We start from the raw sequence: 27,392 nt of genomic DNA, 5'->3' as shown, positions 1-27,392 counted from the left end.
CAGCAGAGTGCTATAAAGCTGCACTACCAGGGCGGGATCTGGCCTGGTGTTTTTTTAAAGTATACTGTACATTTATTCATTAGCCAATGGTTCGCTAGTTGAAAGGTTTGGGGGAAGGGTATAGTTTGTTTTATTGCTTTAAAAAAAAAATCAGCTATTTTGGAACCCACTCGACTGCCACAGCAGTCGTTTGGTACAATGCAGTTAGACCTGTTGTACAGCTTCCATTTGCTCTCAGAGAAGTAGTATTCTATAGACTGGACTATTGTATCCAGAGAAAGTTTTATTCCATTTGCATAGTTCTTGTGACTTGTGCACTAGCAGAGGTTATCAGACAAAAATATCATTGTGACAATCAGTCCAACAGAGTCAAAATTGCATAAAAAGCTTTTTAAGTAAAAACATTTCCCAGATGATTCATGAGAAGTGTTAACCTCTTTTTGATGATTCTTGATTATTTGATTACAGGCCTTTGGGACTAGCCAGAAAAAGGCAATGCTCAGTTCACTACATTAACTAATTTTTTAATTTGAAATTATTTCTCTCTCATGTTTGTAGTTCAAATGCTTGTACAGCAGTGTGGCTGAAGTGGGGCTGCTATCTAATCACTTGTACTTATGAATATTGAAATGTAACAATTTATGAAAAAGGGGGGAGGGATAGCTCAGTGGTTTGAGCATTGGCCTGCTAAACCCAGGGTTGTGAGCTCAATCCTTGAGGGGGCCACTTAGGGATCTGGGGCAAAATCAGTACTTGGTCCTGCTAGTGAAGGTAGGGGGCTGAACTCAATGACCTTTCAAGGTCCATTCCAGTTCTAGGAGATAGGATATCTCCATTAATTAATTAATTTATTTTATTTTATTTATTTATATTTAATTTATGAATACTGTATGAAACCTGGTCAGTGAGGGTTACTGGGGTCAGAAGACTTGCCTGTGTGAATGCATTGATTTAGCAAGAGAAGGCTATGGGAATAACAAACAGGGAAGCAATACTATGACTTCCCAGATAAGAACATCTAGGTAGACACTTGAAAGACAACGGGGCAAACTGTTGACTTCAAAGATCCTGTCTCCAACATGTTATACGTCTTGTTTTGCCAGAGTGGGGAGTTGCCAGATCAAATGGCTATAAACAGTCAAAAAGTGTCTTGATTCTTGCCAGGGTCGTGAGTTGCCAAGGGCTGCTCAGGATGTTCTCAATGAGGCCTGACAGGCTCAGATAGAGAGACAGAGAGAGGCCATGTGGCAGCTGGTTAAATACCTGGCAAGATAGATGTATGTGACAGATATGACAATAGCCCGGACAGACCTTACTGAATTAAGTTAAACCCTACTGGATTAATTCACTGTATTAAAAATGCAAATGGTTATGTGTTATTGTGGGATTGTATGTAACGTCTCTAGAGAGGAGTCCTGGCTAATGGAAACCCTGGGCAGTGCTGAGCTTCAAACCATTATTTGAAACAATGTGAACTTTTAAAAGTTAAGTGGGTTTCCCAGGAAATCTTTAGGGGGAAGTGAATAAAAATGTAATTCTTCCAATTAGGCAAGAACTCAGCCTTTTGAAGCTTTTCCCGGGGGAGGGAACCTTTTGTCTGCTGCTAACCTGTCATATGAGGACAGGTCAAATTCCCAAACTGTATAAAGAAGTGACTCAGAGATTCACAGAGGTGCTTACTCTGAGCTAAAATGGTTATGAACCTGTAACCACAAAAACAAACAAACCAAAAAAACCCCACACCCCCTTGGTTGGGTTTGAAGGATTGTCAGAGTCACTGATGGAGTTGGATGATATCTGGTAAGTTTATTAGCATGTATGTAGGTTCTTTTATTGTTTTACACATTTTCTCTAATGCTTTCACCTTAAGAATAAATGTGCTTGTCAGAAAGAGCTATGTGGTAACAATTGTGAGCAATTATGCGGTTTATAGCCTCAGGAGAAGGCAAGCAGGCCTACAGAGGCCATCTGTCTTGCTGGGGAATTCACAGTGTAGGCAGGAAAATGCACAGCCGGGAAATACCCAAGTCTGGAAGAAGACAGACGCCCAAGACAGATGACACCTGGAGGGCCAGCAGCCTAAGAGCAGGAGCTCTTGCTGGCCCACCGACAGGGAATACAGGTGCAGTTGCCCTGAAATGTGACAGCATGTAATCTGTTTTATTGTTTTTAAGAAATGTCTTTGTTCTAAATAGATGATACTTTGCCTTAAGGAAGCTGTTTGGTCAATGACTAACACTGTCATTGCTCCAGAGAGAACAGAACTGTAGGGTCCGAGCCTATGTCAGATGTGTTACGGTAATCATGGCTGATACGTGGGGAATTGCAAGTCAGGTCTCAGTCTGAGAGTTGGAGAATTGTGTGATGCCACTGGGAGCCAGGTAACAGCTCAAGGTGTGAGAGCTAGAGAAGGTGCACTTGGAGAGACAAGGAGAGGTCAGAGGTACAGTTTGCCTGGTAACAGTGAAAAATAGTATATACAAGGACACCAAGACTTACACTATCTCCTGGTACTGACATAAAAACAATGTGCTATTCTCCCCTAAGTCAATATACAGCTAATGATCAAAACTGCTGGCTTTTACACTGCAAAAATGAGTGAATAAAAGATTGAAAGTTAACTCTTCAACTAAAACCAAATCATTGTTTTAAAGGGATACTGCTGAAGTGGTCAAGTTTAAAATAAGACACCCCTGTTCCTCAAAAAGAAAGCAAGTCAACCACCACAAAAACCAGCTCTAAGTAGAAAGGAAGCTGAATTTATAATATAAGAGAAGCTACAGGTGGAATAGGTAGTGGTCCTGACCCCAGAATCTGAGGAATACACACGATCATATTGGCCAAGATTTGTGCCGTTCCAACTGTGACCGTTTATGAAAAATACCAGAGTTTATTTGCATATTTGTAAATAATTGGCTTATAATCATAGACTTCAGAGTATCAGACATAACATCCTGCTCTGTGCTCTGCTACATGCAGTGGTGAGGGTAGGACATGAAGCTGCATAACACTTGGCAGTTATGGTTGGGAATGAACGTGTGGCAGGGCTGCCAGATGAGCAAGTGTCACACAAGATGTATGACACTGGATAGCCTTACAGGAGGAGTCTGGGCAATCCCTGGAGAGGCCTTGTCCCCCTCAGCTTTGGGGGCTCCTGCACTCCCATTCCCCATTGCTAATGAGTGCAGCTGCACTGGATCTTCACTGTCAGGGACTTCCCGGATATCCAAGAGCCCTGGTTTAAAAGATGCAGGCACAGGCACAGAAGAGGACCCTGCCCCAAAGCAACAAAGCGTTGGCTTATTATCTTTTCCACAGATTCCCCGTGGGGCTTGTGTGGGGAACAGTGTGCACTACCTCCACCCTCCAGTTCAGACCAACTCTATCTCCACACACAGATCCAGACCTGATATGCTGCTGATGGCTTGTGGGTGGGGGAAGTGAGGGAAGGGGAGATCAGTGCCACAGAGGCAGCTGACCCATCCACCATTCCATGCTGGAAGATTCAATTGTGCAAGATTCAAAGTACATCTCATAGGGAGATTAGTGGGCCCTAAGATAGCTAACAGTAACTATTCCCACGTCTTTAATAAGTTACAAACGGTAAATTGTCTCTCTTGTCACTGGATTTTATTTAATCAATTCAGATTATTTCAGAAAAATCCTAACATTACTCTTTCAATTAATTAATGTGAAAACTCTCTTGTTCTTTGCAGATAATTAAGCCTTAAGTCTGTGTCCTTCTAAAGAAACTGCACTGATTTTTAACAATATTGTTTACAGTCTAAAAATACTGTGTGGATGGGATTCTTTTCTAAAAGTATTAGCAATTAGGACTTTTTGTGCTTTCAGTATCCTTTGTTGCACAGTCTGAAGTTTAAGGTAACCTCAAAACGGTGGAGGAGCATTGATTTACAAGTTAAATGGTTTTTTGCTTTGCTAAGTCACTTTACCTAGCTGTTCAGCAATTAAGCGTCAAATAGAACCCAAGATTGCTGCTCAAATGATGCACAAATAAAATATCAGCACTATACAATTTCTGCTGATTACCACTTGCCTCTCAATATGCCCTTTAGTTGCTCATCCATCAAGAAGACAGCAGTACATAAAGTCCTTCTAAAAAAATCTATGGGATGAATCAGATTTCTTGGTCTCTCCTCTTATCCTCACAACTGTTGTCTTTTTGTCTTGCCTAGATTAAGTCTCCCAGACTCTGTCATCACTTTACACTCATACAGCCTCATCTAATTATGCATCTGGTTTGCAATCTATTTATCTCTGGAACACAACTCTCAAAATGCTCCTATCATATTAGCACCACCACAAGTTCACTCACATCTCTTCCAGAGGAAATGTATGTTTAGCACTTTGCCAAAAACTGGTAAGAGAATCTGGAAATCACTAGTTCCCCACTGCCTTTCTACCAGAATTTCTGCAAATGTGTCATTCTTTCTTCTGGATCTCAAAATTGCCATGAAACTGACAGCCTACCTCTTGGCACGTCTTGATGCCCACTGTGTGTTCTCTCTCAACAGCCACACCTTGCCCCATCCTCATTTTGTTAGCATGCTTTTGCAACTCTTCCTCTCACCCAATGAAATTCCTTTGCCAACTGCAGTATTGTCAGTCCCGACAATTTATAAATAATGAGTCAGATATTAAAAAAAACCCATGAGATTGGTTTTAAGATCATGATGTATTTTGTAAAAAGTGTTGAGCTTTTTATTTGCCTTCTGGTTTTTGAGTCTTTGTGGGTCCTATTTTTGAACTTCCCTCAGCAACCATGAGGATTATAAATTTACTTTAAAAAAATAAATCAAAACTGAGATTTACATCTAATCACTTTCCTCCAGGAACAGGAGCTTTAAGGAATATGCTCTTAGCACTTTGCAGAATTTTATTTCACTCCCTTTTTTCTCCTACCCTTGCATCTCTTGAAGGATCAGTGGTGATTTTGTTCTTCATTGTCTCAAACAGGTGTTTCCTGTTTCCTTAATCATTAACACTCAGTCCAAGACAGCTCATCACAACATATGCAGAGGACTCTGCTGAGAAAGCATGAGGAAATGCAAGACAGCTCATCACAACATATGCAGAGGACTCTGCTGAGAAAGCATGAGGAAATGCTACGTGCATGAAGAGCTCAGATTCCTAGGCATATTTCCTTTTGGTAATGTATTCTAAATTCTCTCAATGTACATCTATGGCAGCTCATAGCTCTATACTTTGGACACATTTTAAAAGGAAAACTATCATTTGCAATGGTTCATGGTTGGGACATATCAGCATAAATTCCAGGTGGCATTTGGATCTACATAGCATGATGATCAAATACTTAGATGATGTGAATAATATGTCTTCTAATAGCACCTACTATCTCGGCTTCAGTTAAGGGCATGCTAGTTTTCCCATTAACATCTACTTTCATCGGTTCTTAACCTACTGCACAATTCACTGTTTTCAAAAAGAGCCTCACAGACCATAATAGCCCCACAGCAACTATTAAAGCCTCAATGAAATAAGTGCTTCTAAACAGTGTCTAAATAAGTATTTACAGGATAGAACAAAGAATCTCTAAAGTAGTCATTAGAGTCTGTTGGGTAAATAATGCAATTATCTGGAAAAAAAATTCTCTCATTACTGAGGAGCTGATGGATTCTTGACAACTACAATATTTTCTCTTTGAACAGAAAATCTAAAAAATGATAAATGCTAATATATAATTGCAGTACCTGCATACTGGCAACCCCTCAGAACAATAAAGTACAAAAATGGGTTAAAGTGTGAGGAGATAGTTGTTGTTTGCTTTACATAACTCTTCTGTTAGCAGAAAGGCAGCTTTTACCTGGAAATAAAACTGTCCTGAGCTGGAAGAGAATTTTTTTTGTAAAAAATAACATTATCTGCCCAGCCAATGGAAAACAAAACAAAAAGAACAGTTTTAGAAAAGTGCTGGTAATGTGTAGAATAATGTGTAGTCTCCTAGAATTCTTATAATTTATCATAAACTATCAAACCTAACACCTAAGTGTTACCAAGCCATTTCATAAGCTATAATCCTGAAAAATTTACACATGTAAATCACTTTATATGTGCAAATAGCCCTCAATTTTACTTGTGTGCCTAAGGGTTTGCAGGATTGGAGTCATAAGAACATAAGAACGGCCGTACTGGGTCAGACCAAAGGTCCTTCTAGCCCAGTATCCTGTTTACCGACAGTGGCCAATGCCAGGTGCCCCAGAGAGAGTGAACCTAACAGGTAATGATCAAGTGATCTCTCTCCTGCCATTCATCTCCACCCTCTGACAAACAGAGGCTAGGGACACCATTCCTTACCCATCCTGGCTAATAGCCATTAATGGACTTAACCTCCATGAATTTATCCAGTTCTCTTTTAAACCCTGTTATAGTCCTAGCCTTCACAACCTCCTCAGGCAAGGAGTTCCACAAGTTGACTGTGCGCTGTGTGAAGAACTTCCTTTTATTTGTTTTAAACATGCTTCCCATTAATTTCATTTGGTGGCCCCTAATTCTTGTATTATGGGAATAAGTAAATAACTTTTCCTTATCTACTTTCTCCACATTACTTATGATTTTATATACCTCTATCATATCCCCCCTTAGTCTCCTCTTTTCCAAGCTGAAAAGTCCTAGCCTCTTTAATCTCTCCTCATATAGGACCCGTTCCAAACCTCTAATCATTTTAGTTGCCCTTCTCTGAACCTTTTCTAGTGCCAGTATATCTTTTTTGAGATGAGGAGATCACATCTGTACGCAGTATTCCAGATGTGGGCGTACCATCGATTTATATAAGGGCAATAATATATTCTCTATCCCCTTTTTTAATGATTCCTAACATCCTGTTTGCTTTTTTGACTGCCTCTGCACACTGCGTGGACGTCTTCAGAGAACTATTCACGATGACTCCAAGATCTTTTTCCTGATTTGTTGTAGCTAAATTAGCCCCCATCATATTGTATGTATAGTTTGGGTTATTTTTCCCAATGTGCATTACTATATATTCATCCACATTAAATTTCATTTGCCATTTTGTTGCCCAATCACTTAGTTTTGTGAGATCTTTTTGAAGTTCTTCACAGTCTGCTTTGGTCCTAACTATCTTGAGCAGTTTAGTATCATCTGCAAGCTTTGCCACCTCACTTTTTACCCCTTTTTCCAGATCATTTATGAATAAGTTGAATAGGATTGGTCCTAGGACAGACTCTTGGGGAACACCACTAGTTACCCCTCTCCATTCTGAGAATTTACCATTTATTCCTACCCTTTGTTCCCTGTCTTTTAACCAGTTCTCAATCCATGAAAGGACCTTCCCTTTTATCCCATGACAACTTAATTTACGTAAGAGCCTTTGGTGAGGGACCTTGTCAAAGGCTTTCTGGAAATCTAAGTACACTATGTCCACTGGATCCCCCTTGTCCACATGTTTGTTGAGCCCTTCGAAGAACTCTAATAGATTAGTAAGACACGATTTCCCTTTACAGAAACCATGTTGACTTTTGCCCAACAATTTATGTTCTTCTAGGTGTCTGACAATTTTATTCTTTACGATTGTTTCAACTAATTTGCCTGGTACTGATGTTAGACTTACCGGTCTGTAATTACTGGGATCACCTCTAGAGCCCTTTTTAAATATTGGCGTTACATTAGCTATCTTCCAGTCATTGGGTATAGAAGCCGATTTAAAGGACAGGTTACAAACCCTAGTTAATAGTTCCGCAACTTCACATTTGAGTTCTTTCAGAACTCTTGGGTGAATGCCATCTGGTCCCAGTGACTTGTTAAGGTTAAGTTTATCACTTAATTCCAAAACCTCCTCTATCCATGTGTGTAATCTCAAAGGACAGCAAATAGAATGGGACAAAAATGAGACAACACTATAAATCAGAGTACTAATGTCTTCACTGTCTATATATCAATCCTGCTCTTTATTTTACACCTTTACTTAAAATTGTCTCCCCAGTTTCATTTAAAATCCCAATTTTTAAAAAAGTCCTAAAACCCCCCAATAGCTAAGTCATCAGTAAAAGGGTGGCTACTATAACAAACCATTGGATTTATTTTCTCTACAAACTAAGGGCCAGATTGTGGCCCACCTTGCATGCAAGCAGCAGGGAATACAGGGAGCATTAGTCATCTCCCTTACTCCCTTGTGCTAATGCACTGTATTATAGCTTCCTGTGAAAATGGGAAGCAGACTACATTTCCCACCCTCACCCCAAAGGTGGGTGGGAAGTATTGAAGGGAGTAGTTGGAGCCTAGACTCCACTCACACCTGTAAGTTTTCGTTACGCCAGTGTATCAGTGAGCAAATACTGTGACACCCTCCCCAGAAAAGTGAGGAGATCAGGAGGAGGATGGTGCTCAAGTGAGTCAGTCTCCCTTGTGGGCTGCTCCAGAGATCGCGTGTTATTGTGCTGCCTCTTACCATGAGGTAGGCCCCAATCTAATGGTCTAGCCCTAAGAAACTAGCACTGCCATGGTACAAACACAAGTCAATTTCTCTTACATCAGTTCACTGATGATAGGAAATTAGTTCCGTATTACAGTTACATTTTTATGTATGGATATGACATACATATATATGTATATATACACACACATACAGGAATAATGACAGAAAGTTTAACATGAGCAAAATCAAATACTATTATTGTTGGCAAGATATGGTAAATGTGAGCTAGCAGCAGAATTGAAAACACCCTTTTGAATATCCCATCAGGAAATGCCCGTTGCCAAGAAAAATATCACAAGACAGAATATGGTTTCAAATATCTATAATTAACACACACAAAAAGTGTTTATTTTATTCTGCTTTACCATAGGAGACATAAATATGTATTTGGATATTCTATCCTTGCATGTTGCCAATTAATAAAATGGAAAGATTTAGTAAGCTATTTGTGTTACAAATCCATGTCTACAAATATCTGAAAATCTGGAGCTACCAAATAAAATAATAATCTACAACTGTTTAAACAAGTTGCTTTTGGAGCATCACCTCTTTGTTCAAAGTCAGCCTTAGAAGTAGAACTATAAGCTGCTAAGCATTATGGGTCAAATTCTGCCCTCAGTGCAATCACAGGAATGGAATGGATTTCAATGGGAGCTGCATGCACAGGAGGGCAGTATGTAGTACTCTAAGAACTGCTGGAAGGAGTAGTTTTATTTATGTACTGATACTATGTGAGTTCCTCAGGGGAGGGACTTTTTGTTTAGAGTTGTACAATGCCTATCAAAAGTGGTAGTTTATGACTGGGGACCCTAAGCACTACAGTAATACACAGTAATAATAACTGCAGCAAATATAAATAAAACCATTCTATACAGTGTGCATGAAAATGACATAAAACTTAGAAAATGCTGTCAAGTGATTTTACTAATGTATTTTTAATACCTGTTTGCACAGTCCAAACATCTTTGTGTTTGTGTCTGTGATTTTTTTTAAACAATTATTTGAAAAATAGTTTTGTTTAATAATAATAAAATAACAGAAGAACAAGAGAGAGACCAGTTTCAACAGCACTGCACTCATAAGCAACGGTGAGCCCTGATGCTACAATGAGCTCCGTTTTGATGGGCCTCAGCACCCACACAGAGCCATGAGTTCAATGGCAGCACTATTCCAGCAGGATTGGGGCCCTGACATAGAACAAACTGAAGTATTACTGGATAGGGGCTGTAATGGATAAAAAAGGTGAAATATATAACCAACAGAGAAAATATAGTCAGTAATTAAAATAATTTGTTTTAAGCGTCCAATTTTTAAATATTCTGAAAATACCATAGCAGAGTCATTTTGATAATGTATATCATATGCCTTTAGCATTGTACCAGTTTAAAAAAAGAAACTTTCTAGTCTACAGTCCATCAGCAAATAGCATAAATGTTTCCAATCCATCAATATTCCATACACTATTATAACATGGTAATTTCAAGCATCTGTTTAAGAGTACCCTTTAAATGGTAGACAGAAGCTCAGTAATCTTTATTAAAATATTACTATAGGCATAGATTTGTATTTTATCATTGGACAAAAAGCTAGCAATCATAAATAAATTCAGTTTGATTGCTCCATAAACTAACTTTTTAAAGAGGAAGCAGTAGCAATTTTGCAGACCCTAATATGATCAGACAATTTAATACTTCAGTGTACTATGACCCTCTTCCTTCCTACAAATTGCTCATATAGTATAAGATATAATTTGGTTGAAGAGTGTAATGATGGTAATTAACAGTATGTCTCTTAATACTGATATCATGGAAATAAGGAGCACATGCTTAAATTAAAGTGATTTAGCAGCACTATACCAGCTCATACACTTGGCATTACCATATTAATTGGTATAATATTCTTGTTCATTATCCATTACACCCCTTGACATTGCTATTACAAGTTAATAGATGAAAGAATAGATCACTTCCACACCTCTCCATCTATCAAAAACCAAATGGGGTCAAATCGCCAATAAGGAGACCCAGCAAAAATCACTAAAGCAGGAAAGCGCCAAATGGTTTGGAAGCAATTTATTATATACAAAACAACCCTTCCATAACCTTAGTTTAACAGTTCAAGAAGCATTTTGGGTAAATTACATTAATAGAAAGTGGTTGAGGTGGAAATAAATTAATGATGTTACAAAAAGAAATTAGTATGGTTACTTTCACTGTGTTTTTTAGACAGAGAAAGGTGGTGGTAAAGAATACAAATAGCCTTGAAGGATTGATTCTTCCTGATCACATAGGGAAACTGGCCAGGGATCTGTTGAAAGGATATTTGCAAGAGTTTAGCTGCTTTCAGAGCTAGTTTTTGCCATCATGATGGGAACCAAAAATAAATATATGAATAAAAATAAAGGGAGGGAAAAACTAAAAGACAAAACAGAGGCACAAGCCAACATGGTAGGTTCACTATCAGACAATCTTTTTATTAGTTGCTATTTTTAAAATGTTTTTTATGCAATCAATCTTTTATTTCAATTGTATGCTACTCTATGCTTTCAACATTTTTTCACATCTAAAACATCTGAGGATATCGGAGGATGGTCATATCTAAGATTGTAGAGACCTGTAAAGACAGGTACTAATCAGATGCAAAAGACAAGATTATCTAACAAAAGTAACTGTAAGACAACCATCATAATAGTATATAATGCGCTGGATCCTAAATAAATTAATCCAATCTCTTCTATTTATAGTGCTTTATAGCTGGATCCCACTTTGCTGTTTCGGGTTGTCTCAGCAAAAAGTGGTTTGGCTAAGAGTTAAAGTTCTCCTAGGCTACTGAGTTATTAAAACTTATTTAATTTTTTTCCATTCCTTACATCACCCTATGTGTCAGAGCCACCAATCACTACCTTGGAGTTTTCTCTAGCTCCCAATTCCAGAGCAAGTCAGAGACACCAACATTTTCTCAGTGATTCTTCAAGTTCTAATCTGAATATGGTAGCATGTAGACTAGAAAAATGAGGGTTAGAATATGCATCCACGTATAGATATGGAGATTCCATGCCTCTATCTCTTAAGGTTCATCACCATGCATATGGAACACTCCATTTCACCAAATCAAACTAATCTTTCCGCACATTCCTGTTAGGCTTGTTACTTATTCTGCATTTGTTCGCACTGCCTGCAGTACTGTATATCACTAAAATGTGTATACATTACCGTGTAATTAAACAGCAGTCGTGTATTATGCTGTCCTCCACAAATATGCCACTCTCTTCATCAGTTTCAATAAGATGACCATCATGGTACCAGTGTACTTGGGTAGTGTTGTCAACATATGTTGCAGTGCACTGAAATGGCAAGCGGTCTCCATGAAAAACCACCTGCCTTTGTGATGGTATCAGTTCAAAAAGAGGCAGTTCCAAAGGTCCAGCTGTAGAAAAAAATATTTTCCTGTTATTTAAGGAATGGCAAACAGTCCATAGTGTGCTTTTTAAAAAGTGCTTGGATTTTGTTAATAGCTATTATTTCTACAAGTGTCAGCATGCATTATGGAAGAAATCAAGTGTTCTATCATTTAACGCTTTCAGATAAGATCAAACATTTTTCATTCACAGGACAAAATATGCAATAAAATATCACTCTCCATATATTACTGCTTTTCTTGCATAAAGCAATAAAAATACAATACTGGCTACACACCATGTATAATACTGCACCCATCATGCACAGAATTTCATTTGACCAATTTCATTGATTGGAATTCTCTGAAGTTAATTAATTCATTGCCTCTGCATTGCTTTTACCAGGAAGCAATGGCACAATGGGTGCCCAAGGTGACTTTTGTGCCTCATGTGCATTGTGAAGATGGGCTCTGCACCATCCCAAAATATGCTGAGACAGAGGGAACTGATGAGGGTGAGTTGGGGAAGGAGCTATTGGATCTGCTTACATAGATGCAGTGTTCCTCACAATTAAGGCTGAAGCTGCTTCTCAAACCCACAGCTAGGGATAGCAGCTTCCAAGGAACTGAACTTCAGCTTCATCATGATTTGCCCCACTACTTAGTTCCTAGCATGAATAATCAGTTTTTTTTGTGGGGAAAATATATTTTCTCTACAACTAGCGAAACACACAGAGTGCAGCTATGTTTAAGGTCACATCTTAGACTTAAAGATGTTGTCTATCAAGGACCATCTATAATCAGACCTGCTGAACTGTTTGTCAGCTGATGATTGTCTATGTCTGCTGGAGCTAACTTTAAAAGACATGCTCCCTAAGACAACTCACTTCCAATGTAAACTCTCCTTTAGGTTAACCATAACTTGGAGCAAAAGGTAAATTTGTTTTCTTCACAGTTCACCTATGCGATCAGCTGGCAACCACAATGGCTAAATCCACAGATTGTTATAGCCACCCACGCACAGTATAAAGTTGTTATTGCTGATTATTAAAGCAAAACAGGACAAATGAGAGTTTGTTTTTAAATATGTAAATTATTACTCTTGCAAAGCTGTATTGAAAAAAGAATTAACAAAACTTTAACAAAAATTAAAGACATACAATGGTTGCCACAACCACTGAGAAGGAGGAAGAGCAAAGAAAGGAATTAAGTTGTATTTAACAACTGAGAATGCTGGTTTTTGGATTCAGTTCCATTTTCTGAAAAATGTTGCCATACATTTGAGTTAAAAGGATGCATTCAAAATCATCTGGTAATCTGAAATTCTCCTCCTTAAATGCTTGAAAAAAAGTTTACCATCTTGGAGACTACCAGATGGAAATTTACCCAGACTAAAATAAAATTCCTCTTTTGCCCAGTAAATTATGTCCTCCTACGCAATGATTTTTTTTACCATGAATACTGTAGATTGTACGTTTGAGTGATTAATGGAAAAGCCAATAAAACTATTCTAGCGAACCTTAGTCAGTGGGGCAATTATGGTCCAGACACCCTAAGGGTGGAACAGAAGGTTTTAACCCCCAAAATGATCAGTTAAACCAACTGATTGTATACTGTGGTGTTGTACAATAAAAACATATTAATTAAGGTCCTTTATGAAAGCCTGTAATGTTCTGAACTTGATGGTCAAGACTGGTTATGAATGTATGTATTTTTGTATATAGAAAATTGTGCTCCTAATCTCTGGCACAAATTCAATTACACTTCACAGCAGGATGGTGAGCAGCTAAGGAGAGAGGGGCACCTGCCAAGGCAGTTGTTTACATGCAACAAGCTTCAAGTAACTATCTGTTGTCCAGTCCTGGAAAGGACAATGGTGGACCACTAGAGTTCATGGAAAGACATTTAGACAACTCAAAATTGAAAAGAATATCTTGACTCCTGAACATCAAATCAGGAGGGAATTTCCCCATTCTGATTAACCATGAGTCACGGTGGACTCGGGGAGCGGGGAGGGGAGAAGAGAAAGAAAAAAGCCTTTTAAAAAGCAGATTTGGGATTTAAGCTTTTTTCCAGAACTTGGGGGACAGTCTCGAGAAAGGAGGATGCTCATGAACAGTGGATCCCTCCTACAACTAGGGGATATGCTGGGAAATTGTTTTAAGGCAATAGGTAACTCTTATTAGAAAAGACATTTTACCTAAGAAAGTGTAAAGCCTGAGGTTGTCTCTATCTTTATTTTCTGTGCAACTTTTATGTTTGCTTTCCCTTACGATCTCACCATTCAATGTGTGATTTTTTCCCCCTATTATATAAACTTTTTGTTTATTTTTATCCCAAGCAGGTCGCTGGTGTGCAAACTGTGTGCAGTGTGTATGCCAAATGGAGCTGATAACTGGGGTCAGGTTTTCACCCCTTCTGGGGTGAGGAACCAAAGGGGAACGGCCTGAGGTCTGGTAGTTAAGAACTCACAGAAGAAATATTTGCACAGACTAGGGACTGGAAGGGCTGTTGGAGTTACCCTGCAAAGAGTAACTGGGCTGCTAAGCACCAGGGTGTGACCTTATGCTTGTGGGATGGCTACTACTGGTGTCAGGGATCCGAACCATAACAAACAAACAAAGGCTCTCAGGGTTACAGGGCAGGCAGTGACACAACCCCTTGTTGATCTGAGTAGTCCCCAAAATGTCACAGTCAGCAAACCTCATTTACCATGAGAAATAAACCACATCGCAGAAATGATTCACCAACCTGTATCCAGTACTTTTGACATTTGTGTCTTTTACAGTACAAACAGGACATCTAACAACCTAAAAACAAGGTTTCAGTGCATTTAAATTGTTCTTTAAAAATATTACAAGGACTGCCAAAATGAAACCATGTTCATTTGCTGTAGCACATCTTTAAATATATTTTGGGCAATGATAAAACTACCTATGGAATGCTTCAGAATATTGGTTGTTCAAACTGCAAGCCTGCTGCCCACTAAAAGCCCCACAATCAGTGGGTCGCTGTGGAGTAGTTATTCACCTGATTAAACTAATAGATTTGCTAAATCTTTAAATATGCCCAAGTGTTTTAGTCTGAATAATATATTGCAAATTGAACAAAGTGTATAAAATTCTAGCTTCCATCAACCCCAATATTAAAAGCACTTAAATAAAATGTATGCCTATAAACTACCCACATATTTTCAGTTTTGGCAGCTCAAATATCTTTAAATAGGTTGAGGCAAGACTATTATATGATTATTGGAAAATACTACAGTAAATAAAATGTTCATTTCACAGCCAGGCACATGCAAAGGAGATGAGAGGCCGATAATATAGAATAGAATCATAGGGTTAAAAGGGACCACAATGGTCATCTAGTCTACCCCCTTGCCAAGATGAAGGATTTGAGTGTCTAAACCATCCAAGATGGATGGCTATCCAGCCTCCTTTTGAAAACCTCCAGTGAATAGGCTTTCACAACCTCCTGAGGCAGTTCCATTGTCCTACTGTTCATACAGTTAAGAAGTTTTTCATGAGATTTAACCTAAATCTGCTATGACGTAGTTTGAACACATTGCCTCTTGTCCTGGCTTCTGTGGCAAAAGAGAACAACTTTACTCTATCTTTTTTTATGGCAGCCTTTCAAGTATTTGAAGACTGCTATCATGTCCCCACTTAATCTCCTCTTTTCCAAACTAAACATCCCCAGTTCCTTTAGCCTTTGCTCATATGGCTTTCATTCCATCCCTTTGATCATCTTTGTCTCTCACCTCTGGATCCTTTCCAGTTTCTCTACATCCTTTCTACATATTAGTGACCAAAATTGGACACAGTTCTCCAGCTGAGGCCTAACCAGCACCAAATAGAGTGGTACTATCATCTCCTGTGACTTGCATGCTATGCCTCTGTTAATGCAACCTAAAATTGCATTTGCTTTTTTTGGAATAGCATCGCATTGCTGACTCATGTTGAGGCTGTGATCCACCACAACTCCCAGATCCTTCTCAGCAGTGCTGCTGCCAAACCAGTTTCCTCCCATTCTGCATTTGTGCATTTGGTTTTTCTTCCTTAAGTGTAGCACCTTAAATTTGTCTTTGTTGAATTTCATTTTGTTGTCTATAGCCCAGTTCTCTAACTTATCAAGATCCCTCTGAATTTTAGCTCTATTCTCCACAGTACTGGCAACCCCACCCTAGCTTTATCTCATCTGCAAACTTGATCAGTATGTTCTCTATACCTACATCCAGGTCATTAATAAAGATGTTAAACAACACCAGACACAGAACAGCTCCCTGTGGAACCCCACTTGAGACCTCCCTCCAATCCAACATCATTCCATTAATAGCTACTCTTTGTTTGCAGTTGTTTAACCAATTATATATCCACTCATTGGTAGCTCTGTCAAACCTGCATTTCCTCCAGCTTACTTATCAGAATGTCCAATGGGACTGTGTCAAAAGCCTTGCTGAAGTCCACATATATTATGTCCACCTCATTCCCCCATCTACCAAACCAGTTACACTGTTAAAGAAGAAAATCAAGCTGATTTGGTATGATTTGTTCTTAGTAGCAGCCATGCTGGCTGCTGAAGATTACCCCTTCATCCTCCAGGTATTCACAAATTGAATGTTTTATACATTGCTCTAGTAGCTTCACAGGTAACAAAGTCAGGCTGACTGGTCTATAGTTCCCCGGCTCCTCCTTTTTGCCCCTCTCTAAAGATGGGCAGTAGGTTAGCCCTTCTACAGTCTTCCAGGACCTCTCCTATCATCCATGAGTTTGTAAATATTATTGCCAGTGACTCAAAGATTTCTTCAGCTAATACCTTCAGTACCCTTGGGTTAATAGCATCCAGACCTGCTGATTTGAATTCATTCAAATTCGTCAGAAGATATCTGATGTGTTCTTTACTTATCCCGATCTGCATCCCTTTCCCTTTATTGTCTATGATAATTTCACTAGTTGTCCAATCACATGTCATTTTTTGTGAGAAGACTGAAACAAAATAGGCACTCAGCAGCTCTGCCTTCCTATCATCTTCTGTTACCAGCTCACCTTCTCTATTGAGCAACAAATTCACACCATCCATGATCCATTTCTTTGTCTGACATATTTGAAGAACCCCTTCCTGTTGTCTCTAACATTTTTTGCCAGCTGTAACTCATTGTTTGCCTTAGCTTTCCTGATTTTGTCCCTACACACTTGCACTATTACCGTGTACACTTCCTTGATGACATGCCCCTCCTTCCATTTCCTGTAGGTATCCCTTTTGGTTTTTAGATAGCTAAAAAAGCTCCTTTTGCAGCCACATTGGCCTCCTGGGGCTCTTCTTATCTTTCCTCTGCATTGGAATAGCTTGATGTTGAGCCTCTAGTATTACATCTTTTAAAAACTGCCAACCCCCTTCAACACATTTTATTCCTAATTGGTCTTTGCATGGGACCTTTCCTACTATTTCTCTGAGTCAGGTAAACTCTGCCTTTCTGAAGTCTAGTGTTCTTGTTTTGCTGTTCTCATGTCCTACTTTCCATAGGATCTTGAATTCTATTAGATCATGATCACTTCCTCCCAAATTCCACCTCCCAAGACCACCTTCAAGTTTGCAACTAATTCATCCCTGTTGGTCAAAACCAGATCCAAAACAATGCCCTAGTTGTTTCCTCAACTTTCTGAATCAGAAAGCTGTCCCCTACATATTCTAGGAATTTTCAGGACGTATTATGTTTTGCTGCCATAGTCTTCCAACAGAAATGAGGGAAGTTAAAATATCCCATGAATACCAGTTCATGTGTGTTAGCTAATTTTGTTACCTGCTTGTAGAATGACTCATCCACTTCCTCTTCCTGATTTGGTGGTCTTTAATGGATCCCCAACACAACTTCACTACTGTTCTTTTCCCTTGTTATCCTCCCCAGAGATTCTCAGTAGGTCTGTCGCTCACTTCCCCTTAGACCTCGGAGCAAGCGTACACATTCTTGATGTATAGTGCAACACCTCCTCCTTTTCCCCCATACCTATCCTTTTGGAACAAGCTATATCCCTCAATCCTGGTACTCCGATTATGCGAGTTTTCCCACCAAGTTTATGTGTTGCCAATTAAGTCATAATTTTCTTCATATACCACGACTTCCCATTCATCCTGCTTGTTTCCCATACTCCTTGGATTTGTATACAGGCATCAAAGACATTTTGCAGACTGCCCTGTTGCTTTTCTTTTTGCCTTTATAATGCAGTTGTGATTTCTACACCCTTCTCCAGAAATTAGCCCCCTCCTCTTGTCTTTGTTAGTTTAGCCTAGATGTGCTTTGGCTGGATTTTTGTCACAACCCCCATAGGACCTAGTTTAAACCTCTCCTTATCAGGTTAGCCAGACAACATCCAAAGATGCTCCTCTGAGTATTTGATATATGGAGTCCATCTCAGTACAGCAATCCCCTTTCTTGGAACATCAGCTTGTTGTTGAAGAAGCCAAAGCCCTCTTGCCAACACCACCTGCATAGAATCATAGAATCATAGAATATCAGGGTTGGAAGGGACCTCAAGAGGTCATCTAGTCCAACCCCCTGCTCAAAGCAGGACCAATTCCCAACTAAATCATCCCAGCCAGGGCTTTGTCAAGCCGGGCCTTAAAAACCTCCAAGGAAGGAGACTCCACCACCTCCCTAGGTAACGCATTCCAGTGCTTCACCACCCTCCTAGTGAAATAGTGTTTCCTAATATCCAACCTGGACCTCCCCCACTGCAACTTGAGACCATTGCTCCTTGTTCTGTCATCTGCCACCACTGAGAACAGCCGAGCTCCATCCTCTTTGGAACCTCCCTTCAGGTAGTTGAAGGCTGCTATCAAATCCCCCCTCATTCTTCTCTTCTGGAGACTAAACAATCCCAGTTCCCTCAGCCTCTCCTCATAAGTCATGTGCTCCAGACCCCTAATCATTTTTGTTGCCCTCCGCTGGACTCTTTCCAATTTTTCCACATCCTTCTTGTAGTGTGGGGCCCAAAATTGGACACAGTATTCCAGATGAGGCCTCACCAATGTCGAATAAAGGGGAACGATCACGTCCCTCGATCTGCTGGCAATGCCCCTACTTATACAGCCCAAAATGCCGTTAGCCTTCTTGGCAACAAGAGCACACTGTTGACTCATATCCAGCTTCTCGTCCACTGTGACCCCTAGGTCCTTTTCTGCAGAACTGCTACCTAGCCATTCGGTCCCTAGTCTGTAGCTGTGCATGGGATTCTTCCGTCCTAAGTGCAGGACTCTGCACTTATCCTTGTTGAACCTCATCAGGTTTTTTTTGGCCCAATCCTCTAATTTGTCTAGGTCCCTCTGTATCCGATCCCTACCCTCTAGTGTATCTACCACGCCTCCTAGTTTAGTGTCATCTGCAAACTTGCTGAGAGTGCAGTCCACACCATCCTCCAGATCATTAATAAAGATATTAAACAAAACCGGCCCCAGGACCGACCCTTGGGGCACTCCGCTTGAAACCGGCTGCCAACTAGACATGGAGCCATTGATCACTACCCGTTGAGCCCGACGATCTAGCCAGCTTTCTATCCACCTTACAGTCCATTCATCCAGCCCATATTTCTTTAACTTGGCGGCAAGAATACTGTGGGAGACTGTATCAAAAGCTTTGCTAAAGTCAAGGAATAACACATCCACTGCTTTCCCCTCATCCACAGAGCTAGTTATCTCATCATAGAAGGCAATTAGGTTAGTCAGGCACGACTTCCCTTTGGTGAATCCATGCTGACTGTTCCTGTTCACTTTCCTCTCCTCTAAGTGTTTCATAATTGATTCCTTGAGGACCTGTTCCATGATTTTTCCAGGGACTGAGGTGAGGCTCACTGGCCTGTAGTTCCCCGGATCCTCCTTCTTCCCTTTTTTAAAGATGGGCACTACATTAGCCTTTTTCCAGTCATCCGGGACCTCCCCCGATCGCCATGAGTTTTCAAAAATAATGGCTAATGGCTCTGCAATCTCGTCCGCCAACTCCTTTAGCACCCTCGGATGCAGCGCATCCGGCCCCATGGACTTGTGCACATCCAGTTTTTCTAAATAGTCCCGAACCACTTCTTTCTCCACATAGGGCTGGTCACCTTCTCCCCATATTGTGCTGCCCAGTGCAGCAGTCTGGGAGCTGACCTTGTTTGTGAAGACAGAGGCAAAAAAATCATTGAGTACATTAGCTTTTTCCACATCCTCGGTCACTAGGTTGCCTCCCACATTCAGTAAGGGGCCCACACTTTCCTTGACTTTCTTCTTGTTGCTAACATACCTGAAGAAACCTTTCTTGTTACTCTTAACATCTCTTGCTAGCTGCAACTCCAAGTGTGATTTGGCCTTCCTGATTTCATTCCTGCATGCCTGAGCAATAGTTTTATACTCCTCCCTGGTCATTTGTCCAATCTTCCACTTCTTGTAAGCTTCTTTTTTGCGTTTAAGTTCAGCAAGGATTTCACTGTTTAGCCAAGCTGGTCGCCTGCCATATTTACTATTCTTTCTACACATCGGGATGTTTTTTTCCTGCAACCGCAATAAGGATTCTTTAAAATACAGCCAGCTCTCCTGGACCCCTTTGCCCTTCATGTTATTCTCCCAGGGGATCCTGCCCATCTGTTCCCTGAGGGAGTCAAAGTCTGCTTTTCTGAAGTCCAGGGTCCGTATTCTGCTGCTCTCCTTTCTTCCTTGTGTCAGGATCCTGAACTCGACCATCTCATGGTCACTGCCTCCCAGGTTCCCATCCACTTTTGCTTCCCCTACTAATTCTTCCCTGTTTGTGAGCAGCAGGTCAAGAAAAGCTCTGCCCCTAGTTGGTTCCTCCAGCACTTGCACCAGGAAATTGTCCCCTACACTTTCCAAAAACTTCCTGGATTGTCTGTGCAACTTCCTGGATTGTCTGTGCATTGCATAACCACGCATTTCCTTTCAGAATTCAACAGTCCCTGCCAGGGCCTTTTCCTTCAACAAGGTGGATGTACAAGAACACCATTTGCAAACTCTGTTATCCTTCTTCCCAGAGCCACATAGTCTGCAGTGATCTGCTCAAGGTCATTCTTGGCAGTATCATTGGTGACCACATGGATAAATAGCAAGGGGTAGCAGTCCAACGGCTAAAATCACTTTAGCTTGTGTTTAACATATTTTATCTACTCTCTCTATGAGTACAAAACAGAATTCAGTCTCACAGCTCAAAGACCAGATCCTGCCACACTTCATCAGATTGAGTAGTACCTTACTCTGCAAGTAATTCTATTTATTTCAAGAATACTATTCAAATTCCAATTTGACTAGTCAGTGTGCATAAACACAGCCAAAGCTTACTCCTACTTAGTAGAAAGTAGCCTGTGTCCAAGTGTGTGCTATACACAAAATCTGATGAGTTCCTGGGTTTTCCATATTCGGGGGAAGTGAGAATATTTAGCCATTGTTTGGCAGCTGTGGAATAGCATATTAGGTATTCTGTAACTGCTCTTTGCAGTGAAGAGATTCTTGCTCTGCCCAGCTCATATGCCTTATAAATGTGCAACTGGCACTTGGACGGTGACACTGTGGAAAGCCTATTAACTTTGATCAGGAAAGCAGCAAGACACTCTGCTACTGGAGTGAGCCCTCCCCTGACTGAAACAGATATGGCCAGCCTCTAACACTAGGGAATATTTAAAGGACCAATGTTTGATAGAGCATGATGACAGGTCCAGTCCATTAGCCAGTGAGAGCAATTTATGTCAGCAGCTTGGTTCTTGCTCCTTTAGTACTAAAGGAAATGTACACGTGACTGGATGATATGCAAACTTCTCCCTGGCTGACCTTAGTGATGATCTTAGACTAGGATGACCAGACAGCAAGTGTGAAAAATTGGGATGGGGGTGGGGGAGTAATAGATACCTATATAAAACAAAGCCCCAAATATTGGGACTGTCCCTATAAAATCGGGACATCTGGTCACCCTATCTTAGACCCATATGGTCTATACAGCAGTGTAGGGCCTCAGTCTAGGAGGATCCCTGCATCACCTGCAGAAATCCAATGACACAACCTGAGCCACATCCTCATTCTGCTATCTCTTTTCACTGAGGGGATGGTTACAGATTGGTGTTATGAGTATGCAGAGATTGGGGGCCCCCCCATAGGAGAGGAAGAAGCTGGCTGTGTCTAAGATGTCACCACAGTATCTAAACCCAACACAACCTGTAATGTATTTATTCTCACAATGCCCCTGTAAGGTAGATAAGGTAACTATTATCTGCAGTTAACAGATGGGAAAATGAGATAGAGAGAGGCTAAGTAACTTGCCCTCTTCCTCTGTCCCAGGCCTTGTTTCCCTCTGTCTGTAAGAGATTGCCACCAGCCCCCTCTTGTTCCCCGGCTACAGTAAACAAGATGCACATTGCATTATGACTCAATAGTGATTACCTTGTGTTTTGCTGGAGGATTCTAGCACCTCGCATCAGGATGACTCATTAGATGAGCCTTGCAATCCTATACAATATCCCTTACACTTACTACTTCACACTAATGACTGGGATTATTGAATTTGGTGAATTAGCAAGTAAGTGAGCAAACAATACATAGGAATGTTAAGACATCACAAAATGTACTGTATGTTGCCAAATATTTATTTGTAAGGATTTAATATGCTTCACCAAGTACATGTAATGTAAAAAGTTTTGTGAAAATAATGAAATCCTGATGGTATAAAAAAATCTCCTAGGAGTTATATTTTTGGTTAATGTTAAGGAGCTACTCCTTTCTTTGTGTGGATTATAATGGATTATAATGTGCTTGTTCAACAAATTGTGGTTTAGAAAGGTTATTTTGTAATGTTACCTACAAAGAAATGGCTATCCTCATCTTTCCCTCCTCTCCTTCATCCTTTTGTGAAGTGAAGTATAGGAAATTTACTAGAGTTGTATGTTCATGGGCAAAGAATTTTTCAAAATTCTCAAGAACTGGATATTGTGAGCTGTGAGGTTAAGAATATTTGCATGGGCTTTCCTCTTCCCACTTAGATCTACAACTTTCTGAAATGGACTGGTAATCTTATTTTTAATTAGGTTGGGGCTAATATTGCTGCAGATCAATTATGTTGAGCATATTGGCTTTTTGCAGAATCAAGATCCATGGCCTTCTGTGCAAAGCACATAAAATCAGTTAAATATAAATCTGACATAATTCTGTACCAGTGAAAGTTAAAACTACCAAAATGCACAGGTAGACATGCCCTCCAATCCATAGACCACATCCCATGCTGTGCTCCCTGAACCCTCCTCCTCTTATTACACAGTAGTAAATCAAGTGCAGGTTTGAGGCCAATGAGTAACATTAGTAGAACCTCCTGTTCATCTAATTTTGAAAGCACACTTAACACATTATAACTACCAAAGTTATAATGCACAACCTGCTCTATGCAGCTTTTGACAGATAACTCCTGATCTTATTCTGTCAATGTAATGGGATAATTTTCAATGCAGTTTGAAGAGAAGGAGATGTGGAATTCCTATTAACATGGAAAATGTACCACACAGTGGCATTAGATTGTGGTGTGTCAATCTCATGAATATGTAAGTACTTTTTGTAACGTATGATGGTCTGGGTGTCAAAAATGATTTAAACTTTAACTTGCCAGTTAATCCCTTAATGCTAATAAAACAATGTCATTCATAATTTCCATGTTGTTGATTATCATGATATTATTCATAACTTGCTATGCACTATGCATAAACCTCACACATTCTCTTCAGTTATAATTCCTTCTGAAATAAATTCAAATGGTTTTATTTATTGGCAGCACTCTACAGAATTTACCACATCAAGTGAGTTTACTAGTAATGCATCAGCATCATACTGAAAGAATTAATCATTTCACTGAGATCTTCCATGAGGCAAAAAAAGATCCTTCATATGTTTGGCAATAGTCTCTTGACATATAATTATGTAATTGAGGATATTTTCTATTTTTGTATATCTAGACAAATTCACTTAAACTTTGGAAGCAGAAAATCATCAACATTATTACTCCACACCTATTTTCAGCTGGCAAACCCTTTCCTCCACATTCTAATATATGCCCCTCCATCATGTTAAAAGTCCTCTCACCTATGGTTCCTATACTATTTCTATCTCCCCCAAACCAGCAAACTTCCACTACCTTTATTTAATACTATTCCCATCTCTCCCAGGTGTTCCCTTTTCCACCTTATTTCTCACCCTTCAGGTTCAACTGTTTTCCCCAAGACATGGCCTGGTAATAAATGCTGCACATGCTTACTCAGGTAAATGGGCTTTTGCATATAACTATACTTCACAGTTTCTTCTAAGTTTTTGTCATGCAGATCCTTAAAATTAATAAGAATTTTTATTTTATGAGTTTGCCTCTTGAGATCAACAGTTAAACTCCTGGAGGTAAATTATATTAATTTACTGAACTTCAATTTGCTAATGCTAAAAACCATGCCCAATCACACTTGAATCTCTGCATTGGTTTCCCTTTTTTCCTCATATACTTTTAAGCTCTCTACAGTTGTACATCAGCATATTCCATGTATAATAATTTGTACATTATATAGCTCTCGCATGCCTCTCTATTCCATGCAGAATATAGGACCCTCATCACTGCTTTCCATCTTTGTCTGTCTCCTACTACAATCTTCCCATGTCATTCTGATAGCTTTCAATTTTCCTTCTATTGTGCGTTTCCATGTTATTCTTCATCTACCTCATCACCTCTTACCCTTGGGGTTCCAGTCCAACACTTGTCTTGTTATGTGTTATGAGAATATATGTACTGTTGCTTTAAATTTGTAACAGGAAGCTAGGCATTAATGGGGAACAGGAATGGGGAAAGTAATTTAGGCAGAAGCTCTGCAGTGAACCAGAGAGAGGCAGAGTACCTCCAAGGATAAAAAGATTTTCATTTTTCTAATATTAATCCTCATTAGGTGTTAGAAGAAAGTGACTCCCCCCTCTACCTGTGATGCTGCTCCTCGTGAATAGGGAAAGGACCCAGTCAAATCTGTAAAGCGACCATCTTATCCCTGATCTCCCTCCTCAAAATTCACTTCTGCCAAAATGCATACAGAAAACGACAATCTAAGAATTCCTAAGCTGGTAGTCAGTCGCAGTCACTGCTACTTGGATGGCTAAGAACTGTGTGCATTCTGTTATAGTTGCTACCTTGTCTCCCCTTGCCCGCACCCTGACCTGTTGATTTATGTCATCCACCTGCAGTCTTGTCATTTGGATTATGAATTCTTTGGGGGCAGGGACTGTCATTGTTATATGTTTGCACAGCACCCAGCACAATGAGGATTTAAGGTGCTTCCACAATATAAGCGTTAAATAATAATAAGTTTAAAGTATATTTTAAACAGGCAGCAAGAAGGACAGACACTGCTTAAAATGAGAAGTTTCTTTTACATAGTACCTTTCATACTCAAGGTAGATCAAAAATCTTTATAGCGTAATGGATTAAATTCTGGTAGTAGAAGAACAGTATAAGTAAACAGAAGCCATTGTACTCTTGGTAATAACTCATAGATTGCCTTTGTAATTAGAACTTGTCTTATGTACTTAGCCAGTAATACACAGGATTTGCATGAATGTATGATATTGCTTTCTGGGCATTGGCCTGCAGGGGATTAATGGATCTGCTGATATTACCTGGTAAAATAGTAGAGGTCTATTTTGGCCATTATAGACAAGGGTTTAGTCCCCACTCCCTGTGCAGACATGTCTGTGGAATGTGATTTATGTAGTAATGGTGTCTGTTGTGTGCAGACATGAATTTTTTACACTAGTTTGCTTGGAATATACCCTAGAGTTTTAAAAAAGTATTGTGTGATTTTTAATGTACATCTGAACAGCTAAAAGAGATATTAGAAAGGAAGCCAATTTAACAACTCATTCAAAGGATAGCACTACTCCTGCTAAGAGGATATTGCATGCTTGCATGGTGTCAAGTAGTACATATTAGCAGAAGTCATGGCATGGGAAGAGATCGGCGACCTGGCTGAATGAAATCACAGCTTAGCAAAATGTAAGTGTCCATGATCAGAGAACATGGAAAAGTAACCTAAGAGAATCCACACAAGTTAAACATGCCATCACTACAGTAACAGGAATTCATTAAACTAGCATCCTTAATTCATAAAGTGCTTTCTGTGAATGTGATCACTGCTTACTGAGGGTACACTGTACTGTTGAATTTAATTTATTCATTAGTCCAGTGACCTATTGTGTCAAAAGGCACCTAGTAGAGCATGAAATATAACATCGGTATGTCATAAGTCAAGCTAAATAACTTGCATGGCGTATGGATTTAGAGTAATGTTGGAACAGCAATACTTTGAGTTTACTTCTCCCTTCACAACTGTCTTAGATGCTCTTTTCTATCACAGTACCTTGGTATTCAGCCTTGGGAATCAGACCAAAATGAGAAATGAAATATGCACCAAATATTCTGAACAGATTTTTGAAGTTAAAGACCACAAACAAACTAAACCTTTGTTTACAGGTGAATGCCAAAAAAAGGAGAAAATCTTTTGTTCAACATCGAACATGGCATGTTCATTTTCCTGTTATTTACAAACCCTGGAAAGCATGAGGAGACATGCCAAATGATGCTGAATGGAACCTGCTACTGGTTTACCGCTAATTTCTAGGATAGCCTTGTAACCTTATGAACTCTTGCAGAATGTAAATTTTTGGTTTGACCAACCTGACAAAAAAATTGTGCACACCCATTTTTGAACTGAAACTGATTTAATCACTTATGAATTATGTCATTTGCAGAGCATGGAAGACGCATTTTTGTACTGCTTTACAACATCTGTTTTTCATTCTTAGAATGTCTCTGGAAAAATGATTGGTATCTTTAATCCTCAACTGTTTCTTGGCGATAATCTTGATTCAAATGACTGAGCCCAATCCTGCAACTATTACTTATACAAAAAGTCTCATTGACTTCAAAGAGACTAATCACAGATGCAAGGATTATTCACCATGAAAGAGTGTCTCAGGATTAGGTACTATATACCGAGTCGTAAAACGTCTGCATAGCAATAGGAGTGGTGCAGATGGAGACACTCGTTTCTAAAACTATAATCTGTCAATCCCTCAATTCTGGAAATGTGTATAATTTAAAGTGCTTATTTACTGATAGAATACCCACATTTTCAAATTGTATACTTTAAGCAAAGCACAAAATAGGAAAGAATTTATTCAGAAGCTGTTTAAGGGTTTATTCTTAGTTATTTTCCAGTTATCTTTGTACAGTGCTTGGATAGCACTTAATATAACTATAAAAATGCTAGGATAATCATATCCTGGCAATATCACAATTTATTCATTGATTAAATAATTATTGAAGACACAGATAAGTATATAATAAAAAAATCTGTTAAGCTAGTATTATGAAGACATTGCACCAAACTGTTACAGCCCCACTGCTGAGTTTTATAAGGCAAATGAGATTTAAAAATATTTACAGATAACTACCAAAGAAGAGATTTTTTTAACCAAT

General features: G+C 39.5%; 1 protein-coding gene across 1 annotated transcript in view; it reads right to left on the bottom strand.

Annotated features, from left to right (window-relative positions):
- The window catches only part of ADGRA1 (adhesion G protein-coupled receptor A1), a 491,306-nt gene that overhangs the window by 231,670 nt on the left and 232,244 nt on the right, over nt 1–27,392 (bottom strand). The window contains exon 7 of the mRNA XM_065407945.1: nt 11,686–11,899. Within this exon, the coding sequence (XP_065264017.1) occupies nt 11,686–11,899 (214 nt within the window). The remainder of the gene's footprint in view (nt 1–11,685; nt 11,900–27,392) is intronic.

The sequence above is a fragment of the Emys orbicularis genome, chromosome 7, assembly GCF_028017835.1.
Source record: "Emys orbicularis isolate rEmyOrb1 chromosome 7, rEmyOrb1.hap1, whole genome shotgun sequence".
Classification (NCBI taxonomy): Eukaryota; Metazoa; Chordata; order Testudines; family Emydidae; genus Emys; species Emys orbicularis.
This window is presented reverse-complemented; position numbering and strand designations above follow the sequence as displayed.